The sequence below is a fragment of the Coregonus clupeaformis genome, chromosome 29 (assembly GCF_020615455.1).
Source record: "Coregonus clupeaformis isolate EN_2021a chromosome 29, ASM2061545v1, whole genome shotgun sequence".
NCBI classification, from domain to species: domain Eukaryota; kingdom Metazoa; phylum Chordata; class Actinopteri; order Salmoniformes; family Salmonidae; genus Coregonus; species Coregonus clupeaformis.
The window spans coordinates 12,653,392-12,673,087 of NC_059220.1; the positions used below are offsets into that span (position 1 = coordinate 12,653,392).

At 42.1% G+C, this 19,696-nt stretch overlaps 1 protein-coding gene across 11 annotated transcripts in view; it reads left to right on the plus strand.

Moving 5' to 3' along the window:
• LOC121544729 (apoptosis-stimulating of p53 protein 1) overlaps window positions 1-19,696 on the plus strand; it is a 63,317-nt gene that overhangs the window by 23,484 nt on the left and 20,137 nt on the right. For 9 of the 11 annotated variants that reach the window (XM_041854827.1, XM_041854821.1, XM_041854822.2 and 6 more), the window contains exon 4: window positions 2,450-2,520. In XM_041854827.1, the coding sequence (XP_041710761.1) occupies window positions 2,450-2,520 (71 nt within the window). Of the gene's footprint in view, window positions 1-1,424; window positions 1,607-2,449; window positions 2,521-5,578; window positions 5,709-19,696 lie in introns of those variants that run through there. The other 2 variants (XM_041854833.1, XM_041854832.1) reach the window with 2 other exon arrangements.

Below are 19,696 nucleotides of genomic sequence, written 5' to 3' on the forward strand. Positions count from 1 at the left end.
GTGGATCCTCCACCGGACACTTGCGTTGGTTCTGGACCTCCGTCAGACCGGTAGAAAGGTTCCGAACTGACAACGCGATCTCCTGTAGTACCGTGCTATGATGGCCCAACATCTTCTCCTGCTGGGTAATGGCATGGCGAACAGAGTCCAGGTCCGCTGGGTTCATTACTGGCCGGATCGTTCTGTCACGAGTTGCTAAGCCAGAACCCAGAAGCAGACCAGGACAAGGTAAGTTGAAACGAAGGTGAGTGTTTATTTACTAATTCAAGAGTGATGCTGAATAATCCAGGGAACAGAGCGGGCGCGTTGATTAGTTGTTGGGGGTGCAGTGGTTGATCCCATCCTGGGGCAGCACGCCGACCACCAGGCAGAGGTTGGATGAAGGTTCCGGACGGGTGACTGCAGATGGAACAAAACGGGGGTAAGTAAGCAACAACCCAACAAGGTGCAAAAACAACAAAACTAACGCTAGGCTCTAAGACTGATACTCTGGTAAACCTACTGTTCATGGCTACCGATCCGGCAGGGGAATGGATGTTAGGCCAGAGCCTAAGAAGGGTGATGATCAGGACCAGGTGTGCAGATTGCTGATGGGATGCAGGTGCGGAAATCAAGAGAGCTCCCCGGAGCGTTCCCGAACCCTCGGGAAACTGGAGATCACGAACAGAAAAACTAGTCCACAGACAGGACCCGACTCAGACTGCCGGGATCGTTACAGCTTTACTGGGAAGCTTAGCAGCAGTAGATGTGCTCATGTTCTTTATGTTAGTGCAATGCCACGATTCAGAGAGGGCACATGGTCAGATATGATGTTTTTTTTGTTAGTGTCTAGCAGAGAGTCAATCAGCTCTTTAAAATCCAGTTTCAACTGTTCAGAGCTGCCCTTCATAATGTCATTAAAACCCACATGGACTACGATAGAATCGATTTCCATGTCCTGACGTAGTACATTCGGGAGCAGCTTAGTAATGTAATTTACTCGAGCTCCGGGATAGGACATTGTTTCTGTACCAGGTAATGATGTCCGGTAGGCTCATTGAGGTTGAACATGTTAACGCCCTGCCTGGGGGACAGTGTAATGATGACCGGCTCATTGAAGTTGAACATGTTAATGCCCTACCTGGGGGACAGTGTAATGAGGACCGGCTCATTAAGGTTAAATATCCTACAGCCCAGCCTGGGGGACAGTGTATTGAGGACTGGCCTGTTGAGGTATTTTCCGCTGACTGACAGGATTACCCACGTAGTGATTCAGGACCAGGATTTAGGCAATTAAACCTCTAGCTATTTGGGGGGCAGGACACTGGACTGAGTGTCTGAGGGATGGCTGGGTAAACAAACTGCTTGGGATCACACAGTCAAGGACAAACGCCCCTCCCTTATGACCCTGGACTGGAGTCACACAGCATGGTGCACCGGCCCAATGGAGAACCACCCAGCGAGAATTTGGAGTAATTAGACCAGATCACCATCTGACTCAGGGCTCTGTGGGGGATGTACTGTACCGTGCCGGGCTGCTGCTCTTATCCAGTCTGAGTCTGTGACAGGGAAGATTGGAGTTTGGAAGTTGGTCAGGAGTCTGGAATGCAGTGAGTTGTCCAAGAAGGTAGGCTGCTGTCTGTGGTGATACTGATCAGATGTCTGACTCGTGATAGATTTGTCCTGGGCTGTATCCTAAAGCGATTCTTATCCTGTGTAGTAGGTCTATGTCAATGTCATTTTGTTAGGACTGTGTTTTTCTCCACATGATTGGTAGAACTCTTAGTTTCATAATTGAGTCAGGTGTGAACTAGATTATGTGTTGATAGTTGTGATCTACACTGAGTGAACAAAACATTAAGAACACCTGCTCTTTCCATGACAGACAGTCCAAGTGAACGCTATGATCCTTTATTGATGTCAATTGTTAAATCCACTCAATCAGTGTAGATAAAGGGGAGTAAAGGGAAGGAGACAAGTTAAAGAAGGATTTAAAGCCTTGAGACAATTGAGACATGGATTGTGTATATGTGCCATTCAGAGGGTGAATGGTAAAGACAAAAGATATAACTGCCTTTGAACAGGGTATGGTAGTAGGTGCCAGGCGCACCAGTTTGTGTCAAGAACTGTATCACTGCTGGGTTTTTCATACTCAACAGTTTCCCTTGTGTATCAAGAATGGTCCACCACCCAAAGGACATCCAGCCAACTTGACACAACTGTGGGAAGCATTGGTGTCAACATGGGCCAGAACCCTGTGGAACGGTTTCGACACCTTATAGAGTCCATGCCCCGACGAATTGAGGCTGTTCTGAGGGCAGAAGGGGGTGCAACTCAATATTAGGAAGGTGTTCCTAATGTTTTGTACACTGTGTATATTGTTAATGCGGTACTGCTATGTATCCATGCTGTGTTAGAGACTAGTTGTCTGCACAGTAGTCTGATGTGCTTGTCCTTGTTTCCAATGCAGGGAGCCAGCTCTCTCAGGAACAGTCCAACAGAGGCAGTGGAGGGAGCTCAGACCAGTCTTGTGAGGAAAGGGTAAGTCCTCACAACACAACAAAAACAAACAAACAAAAATACACACAAACACACACACTGCAGTAAATCACCTAGCCAAACACACTTCCTAGCATAATGCCTGGCTGCTCATTAAGTGTGTGAATGGGAAGGAAGGCTGTTTGATGTCATGATTTGGCATTTCAAGTCCTAATAATTCCTATCCATAGGGCCAAATAGGCACCAGAGAGTTTGTACTGTAACGCCAAGGACTTCCTCGGTCACTCACAAGATTTCATAGTGGGTCACTAAAACTCTGTGTGTTTGTGAGTGTTACATGTGTTTTGCGGTTGTGAGGCCGGTTGGATGTATTGCCAAATTCTCTAGAACGACGTTGGAGGCGACTTATGGTAGAGAAATGAACATTAAATTCTCTGGCAACAGCTCTGGTGGACATTCCTGCAGTCAGCATGCCAATTGCAGGCTCCCTCAACTTGAGACATCTGTGGTATTGTGTTGTGTGACAAAACTGCACATTTTAGAGTGGCCTTATTGTCTCCAGCACAAATTGCACCTGTGTAATGGTCATGCTGTTTAATCAGCTTCTTGATATGCCACACCAGGTGGATGGATTATCTTGGCAATGGAGAAATGCTCACTAACAGGGATGTAAACAAATTTGTGCACAAAATATTAGAAAAATAAGCTTTTTGTGCGTATGGAAAATGTCTGGGATCTTTTATTTCAGCTCATGAAACATGGGACCAATGCTTTACATGTTGCGTTTATATTTTTGTAACACGGACTTTCAACTCCCTCCAAAGATTTTCTATGGGGTTGAGATCTGGAGACTGGCTAGGCCACTCCAGGACCTTGAAATGCTTCTTACGAAGCCACTCCTTCATTGCCCGGGCGGTGTGTTTGGGATCATTGTCATGCTGAAAGACCCAGCTATGTTTCATCTTCAATGCCCTTGCTGATGGAAGGAGGTTTTCACTCAAAATCTCACGATACATGGCCCCATTCATTCTTTCCTTTACACGGATCAGTCGTCCTGGTCCCTTTGCAGAAAAACAACCCCAAAGCATGATGTTTCCACCCCCATGCTTCACAGTAGGTATTGTGTTCTTTGGATGCAACTCAGCATTCTTTGTCCTCCAAACACGACGAGTTGAGTTTTTACCAAAAAGTTCTATTTTGGTTTCATCTGACCATACGACATTCTCCCAATCCTCTTCTGGATCATCCAAATGCACTCTAGCAAACTTCAGACGGGCCTGGACATGTACTGGCTTAAGCAGGGGGACACGTCTGGCACTGCAGGATTTGAGTCCCTGGCGGCGTAGTGTGTTACTGATGGTAGGCTTTGTTACTTTGGTCCCAGCTCTCTGCAGGTCATTCACTAGGTCCCCCCGTGTGGTTCTGGGATTTGTGCTCACCCGTTCTTGTGATCATTTTGACCCCAAGGGGTGAGATCTTGCGTGGAGCCCCAGATCGAGGGAGATTATCAGTGGTCTTGTATGTCTTCCATTTCCTAATAATTGCTCCCACAGTTGATTTCTTCAAACCAAGCTGCTTACCTATTGCAGATTCAGTCTTCCCAGCCTGGTGCAGGTCTACAATTTTGTTTCTGGTGTCCTTTGACAGCTCTTTGGTCTTGGCCATAGTGGAGTTTGGAGTGTGACTGTTTGAGGTTGTGGACAGGTGTCTTTTATACTGATAACAAGTTCAAACAGGTGCCATTAATACAGGTAACGAGTGGAGGACAGAGGAGCCTCTTAAAGAAGAAGTTACAGGTCTGTGAGAGCCAGAAATCTTGCTTGTTTGTAGATGACCAAATACTTATTTTCCACCATAATTTGCAAATAAATTCATAAAAAATCCTACAATGGGATTTTCTGGATTTTTCTTTCTCAATTTGTCTGTCATAGTTGACGTGTACCTATGATGAAAATTACAGGCCTCTCTCATCTTTTTAAGTGGGAGAACTTGCACAATTGGTGGCTGACTAAATACTTTTTTCCCCCACTGTATATATATCCATGATCTTTTCTACATACTTTCTTTTTGGTTTTAGGCGTTTAAGTTTACACTGGTAACCTTTTACCATTCCGAACATTCTAAAAAAAAATACAACAAAAATAGTATTTTAATTGTATTTATTCATATCTTTTTGAGTGGCGGCAACAATTTGGTGTGTTAGTGTGCTCGAGTGAGTGTATGTGTGTGTGCATGTTAGTGTGCTCGAGTGAATGGGTGTGTGTGTGTCTGTTTGTAGAGTATAGAGGATTAGGAAAAGGCTTAGTGACAGGCATGATTACAGTTCCCTCAGAATTTGTCCATGTGTAAGCAGGAGATAAAGCTCAACTTACTACGGTCTGGCATCTCTGACTCATGCTGGAATCCCCACTGCTTTCTTTGGTATTATTATTGTGTCAAATATCAATCATTTCCGCTAGATACTGTCCCCAGGCAGTGCTCAAAAGCAATTGCATTGTTTCACAGTTTATGATCTGTTCCATTGCAATTTACTATCTAACAACAACATGATTACTGCTGCTTGTAACATGTGATTTGTTTCTCTTCACTTTTGATGTAGTTTTATGCCTGTACTGTAGTCTCTTCCTGGTTGGGTTTTTCTGAGTTATTGAATGACCTTTTGACCTGGTTTTATGTCCCAGTACCTGCTAACCTCTGGTGTTCTTAAACTCCTATCTTCAGATCGAGTTCTAACCTGACATACTCATGCATCACTCACTGTGTAATCTAAAGGTAGTTACACGTGCATATGTCCAAGTTCAGATTCCACCATGAATGCATTAAAAGAAGCAGATAACCTAGTATATTGTTTAGCCTAGTAACTTTAACACTTTTAGCAACAGTGCATCTACCTTTAGGTATGAGTGAGTGCTTTTATTCAGGATTGGTTATCTCAGTCAGTCAGGCCTGATCGATTACAATAGTCTTATGACATAAGTGTGTTAAGAGGATTCTTGTGTGTCCCAAATGGCACCCTATTCTCTATGTGGTCCACTATGTAGGTAGGGAACAGGGAGCCATTTGGGATGCACCCTTTGGTCTCATTATTCATAAGCTGTGGCCATGCAGCCAGACTCTCCTGGTCTGTCACTGAATTCACCCGTCAGTCTCAACAGTCAGTCCTCTTGTGGAATAGGCTTTGCTTTTCCCTCATGTTTGTTGTCAAAGGAAGGAGTGAGTTCATTCTAGGGGTAAGTTGTGTATCCAAGATATGACTTTGATTTCTAAGTGTGTGTGTGGTGTGTGTATACATGGGTGTGTGCATGTATGGGTGGATGGGACACCCATGAGCTTGTGGTGGAGGGCTATATGTTAGTGGTACTGATGTATTACTGTACAGTGTTGATTCTTAGCACTTTCATATCTCTCTGCGTCATCAGTGTCTCACAGGGTGGAGTAGTACACTGTCAGGAAAGTGTGTCTCTTATCATTTATATATAGGCCTACTCTATGTGTTACCGGCCTCAGACAATCGGCCTGCAGATCTTGTTATAAATTCAGAAAGCTGTCAGAATAATTCTTTATCACTGTCATGATTCCCGTGTGAAGTTCAGCGAGGGGACAGAGGCAGCTAGGGTAGAAACAGACGTAGCCTACGCCAGCACATTGTCTCTCTTTCAGTGTCTCTCCCTCCTCTTCTCATTGTCTCTCTTTAAGTGTCTCTCCCTCCTCTTCTTTATACCCCCTCTCTCTCTCTCTCTCCCTCTCTCCGTCTCTCTGAAATACAGACTCTGTATGTCCAGTCCTGCCTTCCTTAGACATGAAGTGTGGAGGCGCAGGAGAGCTTAGTTTGGTCATGGCAGCCATTGGACTGTCTGGCTCTGTGTGTGTTCACAGCTGTGCTGGGTGTGATCTTGGGCTGTTCTGGGGATGAGTCTGATCATTGTCAGCGTGTTCAGAATTCCAGTGGATCATGTTCATAAGGCCAGAAGAGATAAAATAACAGGTGGTCATACTGGACAGTGGACACTCCCTGCTTTTTCACATACAGTAAACTCCTTAAGCCCCCACATGCACCTGCTAGTGGATGTATTCAAAATCTTGCTGCAGTGTTCACAGCAGAGGAGCCGAAATAGTCTGTGTTACATTGTAACATGCGTCCATGCTTCGATAAGAGTCAATCAATGAGGTTAGAAAATACGTCATAATGGGCCGTGTTGACTATAACGGCTAAATGGCTCTGAACGCTCCTTCTGCCTCTGCCTCCACATGCTCCTGCTACTGGATGTGCTGTGTTGTAAGGGAGTGAGCTGTGGCTACAACAGAGCAGGGCTCAGGCAGGGGTGGCCGGATGGATGGACCCTTATAGCTGACAGGACGCTGACTTCTTTGTTTGCACAACTGTGTGTAATTATAGAAATAATAGCTGGGTCAAAACAGGTCCCGTGTTTGTTGATAAAGATTATGATCTGCTCTTTTTCCATTGCAAGCTTTTGGTCAATGGGGAAAATCGTAATCTAAGACATAGGCCTAACCCTATCAGAGCAAATGCTTGACATGGATAGGTGTCATAATGATAGGTCATTAGAATTGGTATTTGTGTGTGGACCAACCATTTATGTTTGAGACTGAAGCGTAAATCATAGTCCACAGACGTTGAGACGCGATAGTTCGTCGTTCCATTGTGACATACAGTGGGGAGAACAAGTATTTGATACACTGCCGATTTTGCAGGTTTTCCTATTTACAAAGCATGTAGAGGTCTGTAATTTTTATCATAGGTACACTTCAACTGTGAGAGACGGAATCTAAAACAAAAATCAAGAAAATCACATTGTATGATTTTTAAGTAATTAATTAGCATTTTATTGCATGACATAAGTATTTGAACACCTACCAGCCAGTAAGAATTCCGGCTCTCACAGACCTGTTAGTTTTTCTTTAAGCCCTCCTGTTCTCCACTCATTACCTGTATTAACTGCACCTGTTTGAACTCGTTACCTGTATAAAAGACACCTGTCCACACACTCAATCAAACAGACTCCAACCTCTCCACAATGGCCAAGACCAGAGAGCTGTGTAAGGACATCAGGGATGAACTTGTAGACCTGCACAAGGCTGGGATGGGCTACAGGACAATAGGCAAGCAGCTTGGTGAGAAGGCAACAACTGTTGGCGCAATTATTAGAAAATGGAAGAAGTTCAAGATGACGGTCAATCACCCTCGGTCTGGGGCTCCATGCAAGATCTCACCTCGTGGGGCATCAATGATCATGAGGAAGGTGAGGGATCAGCCCAGAACTACACGGCAGGACCTGGTCAATGACCTGAAGAGAGCTGGGACCACAGTCTCAAAGAAAACCATTAGTAACACTCTACGCCGTCATGGATTAAAATCCTGCAGCGCACGCAAGGTCCCCCTGCTCAAGCCAGCGCATGTCCAGGCCCGTCTGAGGTTTGCCAATGACCATCTGGATGATCCAGAGGAGGAATGGGAGAAGGTCATGTGGTCGCTCTGGATAAGAGCGTCTGCTAAATGACTAAAATGTAAAATGTCTGATGAGACAAAAATAGTGCTTTTTGGTCTAAACTCCACTCGCCGTGTTTGGAGGAAGAAGAAGGATGAGTACAACCCCAAGAACACCATCCCAAACGTGAAGCATGGAGGTGGAAACATCATTCTTTGGGGATGCTTTTCTGCAAAGGGGACAGGACGACTGCACCGTATTGAGGGGAGAATGGATGGGGCCATGTATCGCGAGATCTTGGCCAACAACCTCCTTCCCTCAGTAAGAGCATTGAAGATGGGTCGTGGCTGGGTCTTCCAGCATGACAACGACCCGAAACACACAGCCAGGGCAACTAAGGAGTGGCTCCGTAAGAAGCATCTCAAGGTCCTGGAGTGGCCTAGCCAGTCTCCAGACCTGAACCCAATAGAAAATATTTGGAGGGAGCTGAAAGTCTGTATTGCCCAGCGACAGCCCCGAAACCTGAAGGATCTGGAGAAGGTCTGTATGGAGGAGTGGGCCAAAATCCCTGCAGCAGTGTGTGCAAACCTGGTCAAGACCTACAGGAAACGTATGATCTCTGTAATTGCAAACAAAGGTTTCTGTACCAAATATTAAGTTCTGCTCTTCTGATGTATCAAATACTTATGTCATGCAAGAAAATGCAAATTAATTACTTAAAAATCATACAATGTGATTTTCAGGATTTTTCCTCCTCATTGCCCCCCAGTAAAATTAGCCTGCATTTAGGCTATTGTTTATATGTGTATTTCACACTATGAGATAAAAATTGGACTATAATGCGTGTATGGATGTCAACCCCAACACATGTTCATATCATCGTCACCAATCAACTACTACCACCACTGATTTCTGTATGCTAGCTATGCTAACCAGCTTATACGAACAGGAGTTAGCATTTAGCAGTCACTTCTTCTAAACCTGAAAAGGGACAACTTCTAAATGTTATGCAGCGAAAACAGCCAAATATATCCAAATTGGACATAAGTATACCCAAGCGAAAAAATAATAATATTTGTATATATTACAAGTATACTAAAGTATACTTAAATATACAAAAAATTCAAATAATATACATTAAATACGAGATGTATTTTCAGTATATCTGAAGTATACTGTAAATATAACAGCATTATCTTATCATAGTGTTATAAAATACTCCCTTCAATACAAAAGTAATTAAAGTACTTTTCCCATGTTTCTTCATTACCTCTGTGCTATTGACACAACGTCAGTTATTTCGTACCCCATTAACTTCTTTCCGAATTACACTTCTTAGGTTTTTAGATTTTATTTATTTGCACCAAAGAAAATAAGTGAAAGACAAAACAGTACAGATAAAAAAAAACGGGTTAAAACAGTGTGCAGTTGATGTTGTAAGCCCAAAAGGGCTATGAAAACCACACCACAAATATAAGTAAAAAAAAAGTTTATTCAATCAGTTAAGCAAAGCATATTCATTCTAATTGTACAGTGGGGAAAAAAAGTATTTAGTCAGCCACCAATTGTGCAAGTTCTCCCACTTAAAAAGATGAGAGAGGCCTGTAATTTTCGTCATAGGTACACGTCAACTATGACAGACAAATTGAGAAAAGAAAATCCAGAAAATCACATTGTAGGATTTTTAATGATTTTATTTGCAAATTATGGTGGAAAATAAGTATTTGGTCACCTACAAACAAGCAAGATTTCTGGCTTTCACAGACTTGTAACTTCTTCTTTAAGAGGCTCCTCTGTCCTCCACTCGTTACCTGTATTAATGGCACCTGTTTGAACTTGTTATCAGTGTAAAAGACACCTGTCCACAACCTCAAACAGTCACACTCCAAACTCCACTATGGCCAAGACCAAAGAGCTGTCAAAGGACACCAGAAACAAAATTGTAGACCTGCACCAGGCTGGGAAGACTGCAATAGGTAAGCAGTTTGGTTTGAAGAAATCAACTGTGGGAGCAATTATTAGGAAATGGAAGACATACAAGACCACTGATAATCTCCCTCGATCTGGGGCTCCACGCAAGATCTCACCCTGTGGGGTCAAAATGATCACAAGAACGGTGAGCAAAAATCCCAGAACCACACGGGGGGACCTAGTGAATGACCTGCAGAGAGCTGGGACCAAAGTAACAAAGCCTACCATCAGTAACACACTACGCCGCCAGGGACTCAAATCCTGCAGTGCCAGACGTGTCCCCCTGCTTAAGCCAGAACATGTCCAGGCCCGTCTGAAGTTTGCTAGAGTGCATTTGGATGATCCAGAAGAGGATTGGGAGAATGTCATATGGTCAGATGAAACCAAAATATAACTTTTTTGGTAAAAACTCAACTCGTCGTGTTTGGAGGACAAAGAATGCTGAGTTGCATCCAAAGAACACAATACCTACTGTGAAGCATGGGGGTGGAAACATCATGCTTTGGGGCTGTTTTTCTGCAAAGGGACCAGGATGACTGATCCGTGTAAAGGAAAGAATGAATGGGGCCATGTATCGTGAGATTTTGAGTGAAAACCTCCTTCCATCAGCAAGGGCATTGAAGATGATACGTGGCTGGGTCTTTCAGCATGACAATGATCCCAAACACACCGCCCGGGCAACGAAGGAGTGGCTTCGTAAGAAGCATTTGAAGGTCCTGGAGTGGCCTAGCCAGTCTCCAGATCACAACCCCATAGAAAATCTTTGGAGGGAGTTGAAAGTCCGTGTTGCCCAGCGACAGCCCCAAAACATCACTGCTCTAGAGGAGATCTGCTTGGAGGAATGGGCCAAAATACCAGCAACAGTGTGTGAAAACCTTGTGAAGACTTACAGAAAACGTTTGACCTGTGTCATTGCCAACAAAGGGTATATAACAAAGTATTGAGAAACTTTTGTTATTGACCAAATACTTATTTTCCACCATAATTTGCAAATAAATTCATAATAAATCCTACAATGTGATTTTCTGGATTTTTTTTCTCATTTTGTCTGTCATAGTTGACGTGTACCTATGATGAAAAATACAGGCCTCTCTCATCTTTTTAAGTGGGAGAACTTGCACAATTGGTGGCTGACTAAATACTTTTTTTCCCCACTGTACATGATATACTCAGTATACAAGAAAAACCATGTTTTGACTATGTGCGTGTGAGTGTGAGAGTTAGGCTACATGGAGGGGATTATTGGGTAGTTTGGTTCATCAGACTTCGTGTGAAGTTATTGAGGGATGAGGAGGTTTTCTCAATGTGAAGATAAGAATTCCAGAGTATGGTACCTCTGTATCTGATAGAGAATTGACTATGTGAGGTGCGGCAGTGGGGAGGGTGAAGGTTATCGCAGTGCCCTTTTTCCACATTTTGTTACGTTACAGCCTTATTCTAAAATGGGTTAAATAAATACAAATCCTCATCAGTCTACACACAATACCCAATAATGACAAAGCAAAAACAGGTTTTTAGAAATGATTGCACATTTATTACAAATAAAAAACAAACGTATTTACATAAGTATTCAGACCCTTTGCTATGAGACTCGAAATTGAGCTCAGGTGCCTCCTGTTTCCATTGATCATCCTTGAGATGTTTCTACAACTTGATTGGATTGAAAATGATTTGGAAAGGTACACACCTGTTTATGTAAGGTCCCACAGTTGACAGTGCATGTCAGAGCAAAAATCAAGCCATGAGATCGAAGGAATTGTCCGTAGAGCTCAGAGACAGGATTGTGTCGAGGCACAGATCTGGGGAAGGGTACCAAAACATTTCTGCAGCATTGAAGGTCCCCAAGAACACAGTGGCCTCCATCATTCTTAAATGGAAGAAGTTTGGAACCACCAAGACTCTTCCTAGAGCTGGCCGCCCGGCCAAACTGCGCAATTGGGGGAGAAGTACCTTGGTCAGGGAGGTGACCAATAACCCGATGGTCACTCTGACAGAGCTCTAGAGTTCCTCTGTGGAGATGGGAGAACCTTCTAGAAGGACAACCATCTCTGCAGCACTCCAACAATCATGCCTTTATGGTAGAGTGGCCAGACGGAAGCCACTCCTCAGTAAAAGGCACATGACAGCCCGCTTGGAGTTTGCCAAAAGGCACCTAAAGGACTCTCAGACCATGAGAAACAAGATTCTCTGGTCTGATGAAACCAAGATTGAACTCTTTGGCCTGAATGTCAAGCGTCACGTCTGGAGGAAACCTGGCACCATCCCTACGGTGAAGCATGGTGGTGGCAGCATCATTCTGTGGGGATGTTTTTCAGCGGCAGGGACAGGGAGACTAGTCAGAATCGAGGGAAAGATGAACGGAGCAAAGTACAGAGAGTTCCTTGATGAAAACCTGCTCCAGAGCGCTCAGGACCTCAGACTGGGGCGAAGGTACACCTTCCAACAGGACAATGACCCTAAGAACACAGCCAAGACAACGCAGGAGTGGCTTCGGGACAAGTCTCTGAATATCCCTTAGTGGCCCAGCCAGAGCCCGGACTTAAACCCGATCTAACAGACTTGAAAATAGCTGTGCAGCGACGCTCCCCATCCAACCTGACAGAGCTTGAGAGGATCCCAAATACAGGTGTGCCAAGCTTGTAGCGTCATACCCAAGAAGACTCAAAGCTGTAATTGCTGCCAAAGGTGCTTCAACAAAGTACTACGTAAAGGATCTGAATACTTATGTAAATGTGATATTTCAGTTGTTGTAGTTTGCAAACATTTCTAAAAACCTGTTTTTGCTTTGTCATTATGGGGTATTGTGTGTAGATCAGGGGTGTCAAACTCATTTTAGCTCAGGGGCCACATGGAGGAAAATCTATTCCCAAGTGGGCCGAACCGGAAAAATCATGGTATATATAACTTCAAAACAACAACTTCAGATTGTTTTCTTTGTTTTAATACGATCAACATACAACATAAAGCTGGAGCCTGAGGACAGTGTGTCCAAAATAGTACAAGCACAACATCACTATTAATCATAAAACACGTCAAGTTTATTTGAAAATTCTAAAGAAAAAGAACACACAAACACACAATGCCTCAGTGATTAACAGAAGTATATCACAGATCACAGAACTATATCAGGGTGTCATTTCTCAGGCAGAAATGTAGATAAAAATAATGAAATCCTGTTCCCCAAACAAGTGCAAGAACCACAGAGTCAAGAATAGGTTAAATATACAAATAAAATAAAAACAATTAAAAACAATAGCACATCAACATAAAAACATATAAACATAAATCTGAAAGCGTTGCTCAAACTCCCGTAACAGTCCCGTTATTTTATCTTTGAACCCCTTCATGTCTGCCACATGTTGGGTCGCGCACACATTTTTCAGACAGGGGAAGTGAGCTGCATCACCACCGGCAAGTTGCGTCTCCCACAATGACAGCTTCAACTTGAAAGAACGTATGCTGTCATAATACTGTGTGACAACTTTGTTGCGCCCTTGCAGCTGTTTGTTCAAGTTATTCAGGTGCTCTGTAACATCCACCATAATTGCAAGGTCCTGCATCCATTCTGCGGAATGAAATTCTAACACTGGTTTGCCCTTTTCTTCCATGAACTGTTCAATTTCTTCTCGTAAATCAAAGAAACGCCTCAGCACAGCACCTCGGCTTAACCATCTTACCTCAGTGTGGTATGGCAGGCCATAGATGTGGTCTTTCTCTCTGAGAAGGCTGTCAAACTGACGGTGATTCAGGCTTCTGGATCGGATGAAATTAACAGTTTGGATGACCACCTTCATGACGTTATCCATCTTTAATGACTTGCAACACAAAGCCTCCTGGTGCAAAATACAGTGAAAAGTCAAAAAATCACGTCCTCCATTTGCAGATTGCACTTTCTCTCTGAACTTTGTCACAACGCCTGCTTTTTTCCCGATCATTGAGGGCGCACCATCTGTAGCCAGGCTGACAGCGCGGGACCAGTCCACTCCGACCCTGTCCAGCGCACCGACGAGTGCGGTAAAAATATCAGCTGCTGTCGTTGTATCTGTCATCGGCACCAACTCCACGAACTCCTCGGTGACGGTCAATGTGTCATCAACTCCGCGGATGAAAATGGCCAGTTGTGCAACATCTGTAATGTCCGTGCTTTCATCAATTGCATCCGAAAACGCAATAAATGACTTTACTTTTTGCTTCAACTGGCTGTCCAAATCCACTGAAAGATGGGACATCCTGTCTGCAACTGTGTTTCTTGTCAGGCTGATATTTGCAAAAGCCTGCCGCTTTTCAGGGCACACAATCTCCGCTGCCTTCATCATGCATGTTTTTACAAATTCACCCTCACTAAATGGTTTTGAAGCCACTGCGATTTCATTAGCAATGAGGTAGCTAGCTTTCACTGCAGCGTCACTGATGTCTCAGCTGTGAGTAAACACAGACTGCTGTTTCTTCAGACCCGCCAACAGTTCATTCACCTTCTCTCATCTCTGCTGTCCTTGAAAGTTGTCATATTTGTCGGCATGAAGACTCACATAGTGGCGACCGAAGGTTATATTCTTTCAGCACTGCAACATGCTCTGAACACACCAAACATACAGCTTTCCCATTCAATTCCGTGAATAAATAGGATGACCATTTTTCTTGGAACACTCTGCACTCTGCGTCCACTTTTCTCTTTTTTGACAGAGACATATTGGGGCAATGAGGGTGCCAAAGCACATAATGTTAAAAGTAGAAGCCGTAATAAATATCGCGGGCAAAACAAAGTAGCTCATTGGCTGCACATGCTTGACCTACTTTCTCTGGCCCGGTATAAACAGTTTGCTTGCTTAACACAATTGCTATTGCGCCATCCAGTGGACGCAATTGGAACAGCAGTTTATTTTATAGAAAAATTGCAGCGCATTTTTATACTTTACAATTTTTAACCCGCGGGCCGGACGTTTGACACCCCTGGTGTAGATTGATGAGCAAAAAAAACAATTTAATCAATTTTAGAATAAGGCTGTAATGTAACAAAATGTGGAAAAAGTCAAGGGGTCTGAATACTTTCCGAATGCACATGTTAACCTGGAAGAATCCATTGAAGGGTTTAGGTAAACTGTCTGGGAGGTATGAGTATTTGTAGATGAAGTGCATAATTGGCGTACATTAATGTCGTAAATAGACAGGATATTGAGTTTCTTAAACAAAGGTGCAGATTGAGCCAGGTAATTAGAGGTGGTGGCTAGTCAAATGTGTGTAGGTAGGAGGCATATGTACTGGCCCAACAATATTACAGTAAATGAGATATGGGTAAATTAAGCTATAGTATAGCGTTAGGAAGCAAGCCTGATTAACCAAATGTCACGATCGTTGAGAGACGGGTCAGACCAAGGTGCAGCGTGGTATGCATACATGTTTATTAAGACGAATAAACACTTGACAAAATAAAACATCGAAAACGTGAAGTCCTATGGGCTATACACACACAACAAGCCTAACAGGAAACACAAAGACGAGTCAAGATCTCACAACTAAGGTAGGCATCCAGGCTACCTAAGTATGATCCCCAATCAGAGACAACGAGCGACAGCTGCCTGTGATTGGGAATCACACCCGGCCAAACATAGAAATATCAACCTAGATCTACAACATAGAAATACAATAACATAGATCTCAACAGAAACTCACACCCTGACCCAACCAACAAGAGTTCTCTAGATCAGGGCGTGACACCAAACCAGTAGTCTTTCTGATGATACCAACAGATTTCATCACTTTGCTACAGACAAATTGAATATGATCTTTCCGGGATAACTTTTCATCAATTAGAACTCTGAGGAATCTAGTGGATGTGATTTGTTCCATTTCATTCCCACCAATTGAGATTCTGGCTCTTTTTTTTTAAAACAATATTTCTTATTCTTATTTGCATAAACAAAATTGTTCTCTACCATAAGCATAACTACATAACCAATTATATGTATAATCATGAAAACCGTATTAATGCAATTTAAAAAGTAATATTAAATGATCAACCATGTCAAACGCTTTGGATAAATCTTCAACACACTTACTAAAAGTGTACTTTATATTAATTGTTTTTTTCAGTCTTTTAGTATACTATAAATATGCTATCACCCTTCATACACTTATTAAAAGTGTACTTTAAATTCATTGTTTTTCAGTCTTTAAGTATACTATATGTTCACTATCATTAAACTTAAACACACTAATTGAAACTGTACTTCAATTTCAAACGCTTGAATTGTAATTTAGTATATTCATTCAAAATACACTTGGAGTTGTTTTTAAGTTGAAGCATTGATTTAAAAAAATATGAAACTCTGCTTGTGAGTGATCAAGTACACAATAAGTGCCTTGCAAAAGTATTCATACCCCTTGTATTTCTTCAAATTGTATTGTGTTAAAAAGTGGGATTCAAATTGATTTCATTGTCATTTGTTGTCATCAATTAACTCAATACTCTGTCAAAGTGGAAGAAAAATTAATTAATACAAATTTGCATAAGTATTCAGCCCCATTGTTTAGTCAAGCCTAAATTAGTTCAGGAGTAAAATTTAGCTTAGCAAATCACAGAATATACAGAATATACATGGACTCTGTGTGAAATAATAGGGGTTGACATGATTATTTTATGAATAAACCTTCCTCTGTCCCCCATACATACAACATCTGTAAGGTCCCTCAGTCAAGTATTGAATTTCAAGCACAGATTAAACTACAAAGACCAGGGAGCCTTTCGAAAGCCTCATAAAAGGGCAGTGATTGGTAGATTAGCAACAATATCAAATCAGACATTGAATATCTCTTTAAGCATGGTCAAATGAATTATTATGCTGTGGATTATGTATTAAACCACCCAGACACATCAAAGATACAGTCGTCCTTCTGAACTGAGCTGCAGGACAGGAATGAAACTGTTCAGGGATGTTACCATGAGGCCATTGGTTATTGTAAAACAGTTAGAGAGTTCAATGGCTGTGATGGGAGAAAACTGAGGATGGATCAACAACATTGTACTGACTACACAAGAATGATTTAAATGACAGAGTGAAAAAAAACATACATCTTGTATGCAACAAGGCACTAAAGTAATACTGCAAAAAAAAGACGTTTTGGCCTAAATGCAAAGCCTTCTGTTTCGGGCAAATCCTACACAACAGTCACATCACTGAGTTACTGCCGCCTTATTTTCAAGCATGGTGGTGGCTGCATCATGGTATGGGTATGCTTGACATAGGCAAATACTGGGGAGTTTTCCCAATAAAAATAAACGGGATGGAGCTAAGCACAGGCATAATCCTAGAGGAAAGCCTGCTTCAGTCTGCTTTACAACAGACACTGGGAGAAGATGTCACCTTTCATGTGGACAATAACCTACAACACAAGGCCAAATCTAAACTGGAGTTGCTTACCAAGAAGACAGTGAATGTTCCTGAGTGGCCAAGTTACAGTTTTGACTTAAATCTGCTTGAATATCTATGGCAAGATATGAAAATTGGTGTGTAGCCATGAGCACCAACATCTTGACAGAGATTGAAGAATTCAGAAAAGAATAAAGGGATAATATGGCACAATCCAGGTGTGTAAAGCTCTTAGAGACTTACCCAAGAAGACTCACTGCTGTAATCGCTGCCAACGGTGTTTCTAACATGTATTGACTCAGGGGGTTGAATACTTATGCAATGACTATATTTTTGTTATTTAATTTCTATCAACCTTTTCCAAAATAATTATAGAAACCTTCCACTTTGTCATTAGAGTATTTTGTTTAGATAGTTGACAAAAAAGTACATCCATTTTAATCCCACTTTGTAACAATAGGATGTGAAGAAATCCAAGGGGTATGAATACTTTTGCGAGGCACTGTAGTTTCAGTTCCAATAATGACTTTTGACTTACTTTCTGAATTCCTGTTCAGAAGAGTGCAGAGAAAGTTGACAATGATAATGGAATGTTTATTCCACTTAAGGAATAATGCACAGCTGAGGAACATGCTTCATGAGAGTATACTTTTTCATATCTCAAGAAAGTATACTTAAGTATACTTTCAAAAAAGTATATTTAACTTAAATGTCCACAAAATACACATAAAGTATACTTTCAAAAACGCATGTGCACAAACCCAGCATCCTTTTCTGCAGCAGAAGTTTTGATTTATAATATATTTATAACATATTTAGCTTATTCAAATGTTTTGATGTTCATTTTCAAACTGAATAATGTTGTGCTTTTAATTAGACATTACATATTACACATTACACATTTTATTGAAATGTTAATTTATTACCTTAATGTGAACAACTAAAGTGTGAAATGCCAATACTGCACAGTTCTCAAAAGTGTTACTTGTAAATTGCTGCTCCAGCCACAACTGCTATGTACTGTAAATTGCATGTTAGCATTGGCTGAGAATATTCCTTGGTCAATCAAGGTAACCTTTACATGGCTAATTACATTAGCAGATGTGGTTAATTAGTAGAAGTGTATTTGTAAAAGTATACTTGAAGCACATTATAAGTATACTTTTTTTGTAAAGAAAATACAGGAATTCTAATTCAAGTACCATTTTAGTATAATTCAGATTTATGAGAAATATACATAAAATGTACTTAAGGTGTATTCGAACTATATTTGTTTTGCACTAATTACTAAGAATATTACTAAGAATTACTAAGAATATACTTAAGTACAAAAAGTGTCCCAATTTAGATCATTTGAAGTGTATTTAATATACTTAAATGCTAATAAAATACAAATCAAATTGACATTAAATGTATTTAAAATTGTTACAATTTAGATAATTTTAAATATACTTAAAATAAGTTCATAAACTATGATTTAAGTATATTTACATTTTAAAAAATCTTCTTGGGTAACCAATCAATCAAATTGTATTTATAAAGCCCTTTTTACATCAGCAGCTGTCACAAAGTGCTATACAGAAACCCAGCCTAAAACCCCAAACAGCAAGCAATGCAGATGTAGAAGCACGGTGGCTAGGAAAAACTCCCTAGGAAGGCAGAAACCTAGGAAGAAACCTAGAGAGGAACCAGGCTCTGAGGGGTGGCCCCTTCTGGCTGTGCCGGGTGGAGATTATAACAGTACATGGCCATTAAGGCAAGATTATTCTCCAAGATGTTCAAACGTTCATAGATGACCAGCAGGGTCAAATAATAATCACAGTGGTTGTAGAGGTTGCAACAGGTCAGTACATCAGGAGTAAATGTCACTTGGCTTTTCATAGCCGGGCATTTAGAGGTTGAAATAGCAGGTGCGGTAGAGAGAGAGAGTTGAAAAACAGCAGGTCTGGGACAAGGTAGCACGTCCGGTGAACAGGTCAGGGTTCCATAGCCGCAGGCAGAAGAGTGGAAACTGGAGCAGCAGCATGACCAGGTGGACTGGGGACAGCAAGGAGTCATCAGGCCAGGTAGTCCTGAGGCATGGTCCTATGGCTCAGGTCCTCCGGGATGAGAGGGAGAGAGAGAGAATTAGAGGGAGCATACTTAAATTCACACAGGACACCGGATAAGACAGGAGAATAACACCAGATATAACAGACTGACCCTAGCCCCCCGGCACATAGACTATTGCAGCATAGATACTGGAGGCTGAGACGGGGGTCGGGAGACACTGTGGGCCCGTCCGACGATACCCCCGGACAGGGCCAACCAGGCAGGATACAACCCCACCCACTTTGCCAAAGCACAGCCCCCACACCACCAGAGGGATATCAACAGACCACCAACCTACTACCCTGAGACAAGGCTGAGTATAGCCCACGAAGATCTCCACTG